At 35.9% G+C, this 3883-nt stretch overlaps 1 protein-coding gene across 1 annotated transcript; it reads right to left on the bottom strand.

Moving 5' to 3' along the window:
* Positions 1-323: 323 nt before the first annotated feature.
* Positions 324-2141, bottom strand: LOC106002437 (UHRF1-binding protein 1-like; the record flags this gene model as incomplete). The annotated part of the gene is made up of 2 exons (XM_013037313.1): positions 1992-2141; positions 324-474 (listed from the first exon to the last, which is right to left on the bottom strand). Coding segments are annotated over exons 1-2 (247 nt in total), but the record flags the coding sequence as incomplete, so codon positions are not given.
* Positions 2142-3883: the final 1742 nt, after the last annotated feature.

The raw sequence follows: 3883 nt of genomic DNA, 5'->3' as shown, positions 1-3883 counted from the left end.
TATTTATTTATTTTAGTGCTGGTTCTGGGGTTTGAACTTAGGTCCTAGACACTGACCAAAAGGTCTTTGTGCTCAAAGCTGGTGCTCTACTTTTTAATCATGGCTCCACTTCTGTCTTTTTTGGGGGTAAGAGGGGAGAGAGAGTTCTGGTGGTTAATTGGAGATAAGAGGCTAGCAAAAATAATAATATAGCTCATTGACTTTTATTCTCAAATGCAAGTTTTCTGGAGTTCAGTTACATAAAAGACAAGACTTCAATGTGTCATATAGAAAATGAGTTTAAATCATGTTATTTCATGTAAAAAACTTTTTTTAAGTCTTACCTATGGGACGATTGCAAAGGTAGTGGCGAAGACTGATATTACCTAGCTGATTTGGTGTCACCTGGTTCACCTGAAGACATATCTCTGTATCTTCTCCTCGAATGTCAATTTCCCCATTCACACCGGTAATTTTAAACACCACAACTGACATCTAGTAATGATTGTATGAATATATAATTAGTTTATCAAGTAATTCAAAACAGTTCTAGGAAAGATAAAAGAATCATTAATCTCTAAAAATACAACAGAGACTTCTCAAATTACTGACCTGAAGAATATGGTTGTTGCATTATAAAGGTTGAGCATCTCTAATTCAAAAATCAGAAAAGTGAAATACTTTGCATGCCAGTATGATGCTCCACATGGAAAATCCCACGTAATGAAACTTTGTTTCATGCATAAGATTGTTAAAAATATTGTAAAAAATTATCTTCAGGCTATGTGCATAAAAGTTTACATGAAATATGAATTTCACATTCTGACTTGGGTCCTATTCCCAAAATGTCTCATTATGTATATACATATATTAAGAAATCTGAAATTCAAAACATTTCATCATACAATTTTGGATAAAGGATATTCAACCTGGAGAGACCAAGTTCAGATCTTTTTTTGGTGGGGGGAGGGGAGTCATAGGGCTTGAACTCTGGGCCTGGGCACTATCCCTCAGCTCTTCAGCTCAAGGCAAGCACTCTACCACTTGAGCCACAGCACCATTTCCAGTTATCTGAGTGGTTTATTGGTGATAAGAGTCTCACAGACTTTCCTGCCTGGACTGGCTTTGAACTGAGATCCTCAGATCTAAGCCTCTTGAGTAGCTAGGATTACTGGCGTGAACCACCAGCGCCCAGCTAAGTTCAGATCTTTTTTCACTTATCTCTTTTGAAAATGACAGAGATTCCAGGTCATTAATTTTTAAATGATTTTCCCTAAGTTAATCACAATATATTTTCAGTCATTTCATAAGAATATTTCTTTTTTTGTTGTTTTCTAGGTAGGGCAAAATGAGTGTACAGATATGGAGGGAGGGTGAGCAAATGCAGTTATTGTATTCAATATATATTATGTAAAATATGAACTACATAATTGTGGGCAGGAACAGGAGGGGTTAAATGGAGTAAAGGAAGGAGTGACACAGTCTGAGAAGCACTGTACTCATTAACTGACTTATGAAATTATAACCCCTTTGTACAACTTAATAATAACAATTTTAAAAAGAATATTTCACTAGGTAATAAGTGCTTAAAAGAAAGTAGCAATATATTTCCTTTGTAGAAAGCTCCACATTAGCCAATTATAGTGGTTTATTCCTTTAAGTCCAGCACTTGGGAGTCTGAAGCAGAAGGAGGCCAATCTGCATTATATAATGAGGCCCTGACTCAAAAATAAAAATCTCCTTCTTATAAGGATTCGCCTTTGCTTCCTCCTTTCCACCAAGGAACTAAAATGTAATTCAAGAACCAAAGAAAAACAGACCCTCTCTATGAATAAAAACAAATTAGAAAAGCAAAAATATAGGAAAAAATACTTCATCAAGCAAGAAGGAAGAGCAAAGCAATTCATCTACCATCTAGAATTCACTTTACATATTTATGTCTTAAAACATGTACATATCAAATATGAAATAAAGTTAGTGATTTTTGTCCATGAATCCCTTTAAATGATTACCAGGTCGTCATGGGCTTCTTGAGCACCCTCTGAATTGGTACTAATGGCATCTGGAGAGTTTTCCCCATAAGTCTGCACGTTTGCACTGGCATTCATACTCTCTGCTGGGCTCTGGTAATTTGTAGTCGAGTTCTTTTTAATTCCTGAAACACAAAAGTAAAGTAGAGCCAGGTGCTGGTGGCTCATGCCTATAGTCCTGGCTACTCAAGAGGCTAAGGTCTGAGGATCATAATTCAAAGGCAGCCCAGGCAGGGAAATCTATGAGACTTTTATCCAATTAACCACCAAAAATGATGGAAGTAGAGCTGTGGCTTACGTGGTAGAGCACTAGCCTTGGGCATAAAAGTTTAGGGACAACATCCAGGCTCTGATTTTTGGCATACACACACAAAAAATAAAGTAACAGACTGAAATCAGTTTCATACAGGAACTAACAATGTCATGTTTATTTAATCAAAACAGACTATCACTTCCACTCATGATTGCTTAAAAGCAGCAGGCAAAAAAAAAAAAAAAAAACAGATTATGGTTAGCTAGCAAATAATGAGAAATCATTTCCTCAAAGCCATAAACTTAGTATGAAAAGATCTCACAATGCTGATCCTGCCCATGTAATTGTAACCCCTCTGTACAGTATGTTCACAAATAATATAAAATAAATTTAAAAAAAAAAGAAAAGATCTCACAATGCTGAACACAGAAGTGGCTGGGGTCTCCTGCTGTAGCTACTGTGAGGTTCCCCTACCTGTCCACACTGAACAGTTCCAGTCTGACCACCTCATTTTTCTCTTCAGCATCCTATAACAACTCCTAACCATCTATTCTAAGAACTTAACTCCATGCTTAGTAATGTGATTATTTTCCATTCCTATCTATCTCTGCTGTACTTCAGTATTTCTCAAGCTAAAAAGAAAACAAAATTGTGTCTATCACATAGTAATCCTTTAAAGTGATCTATCATAAGCAGAATTGTTAGAAAAACCAAAAGACCTAAAAAATAGAAGCCTCAATTATTTTATTAACAGCCATATAACCGGCTTTAGCTTAGACCTTGCAAACAAGCAGATGCTTACTAATGTATCTATTATTAGATGAGAGCACCTGGGAAGATGTACATATATACAATGGTGGTACATGGAGCTAATGGAAGCACCTTAAAGGGTCTTTCTCCCAGTTGGGGGTTTTCCAAGGCTTCTTTGATAACATCTTTTTGCTAAAGTGATTAGAAAGAAAGAAAAAGAGTTTTCCAAGCGCAAGAACAAAATTCAAGATGGAAAACACTGTCAGTACAGAAACTAAGAAGTGTAGTAAACACAAGCAAAAACACCGGAAAAAGTTAGGATCAAATTACACACTGTAATTAATTTACACTGTAAGTAATGTTATGTTACCATAGTAAAGTTACAGAAATAATGTTATACTGTAAGTAACATTAAGGATTTAAAACTAGCCTTACAGTAACAAGCAGTTATAAGGATTAAACTGGGAAAATGGCATGTTTTTAGAGTGGTATATATGTTTTTATAGTGCCTATAGAATAAACTACAGATGGACAAGAACAGATGTGAGGAGACTACATAGGAGCTGGTAGCCCAGCTACATGTCTGTGTGTTCATAAGAATACATACTCATAAGTAGTATGCATGTAAATATACAAATACCTGTTTGCAACTGGTATACATGTATGACACACATGTATATAAAAATACATGGGTAAAGGTCTGGAAGTATAATTACTTATGAAGTAGGGAATGTAATCAAGGTAGACTAAAGATAATGTTAAAATGTTATCTTCAGGGCTGGGAAGGTGACTCAGTGGTAGAGCGCTTGCCTTGCATGCATGAGGCCCTGGGTTCAATTCCTCAGCACCACATAAGCAAAAAGAAAAAAGC

This window comes from Dipodomys ordii, unplaced genomic scaffold (assembly GCF_000151885.1).
Source record: "Dipodomys ordii isolate 6190 unplaced genomic scaffold, Dord_2.0 Scaffold10565, whole genome shotgun sequence".
NCBI classification, from domain to species: Eukaryota; Metazoa; Chordata; class Mammalia; order Rodentia; family Heteromyidae; genus Dipodomys; species Dipodomys ordii.
Note: the sequence above shows the minus strand (reverse complement) of the source record. Positions and strands in the feature narration are given on the sequence as shown.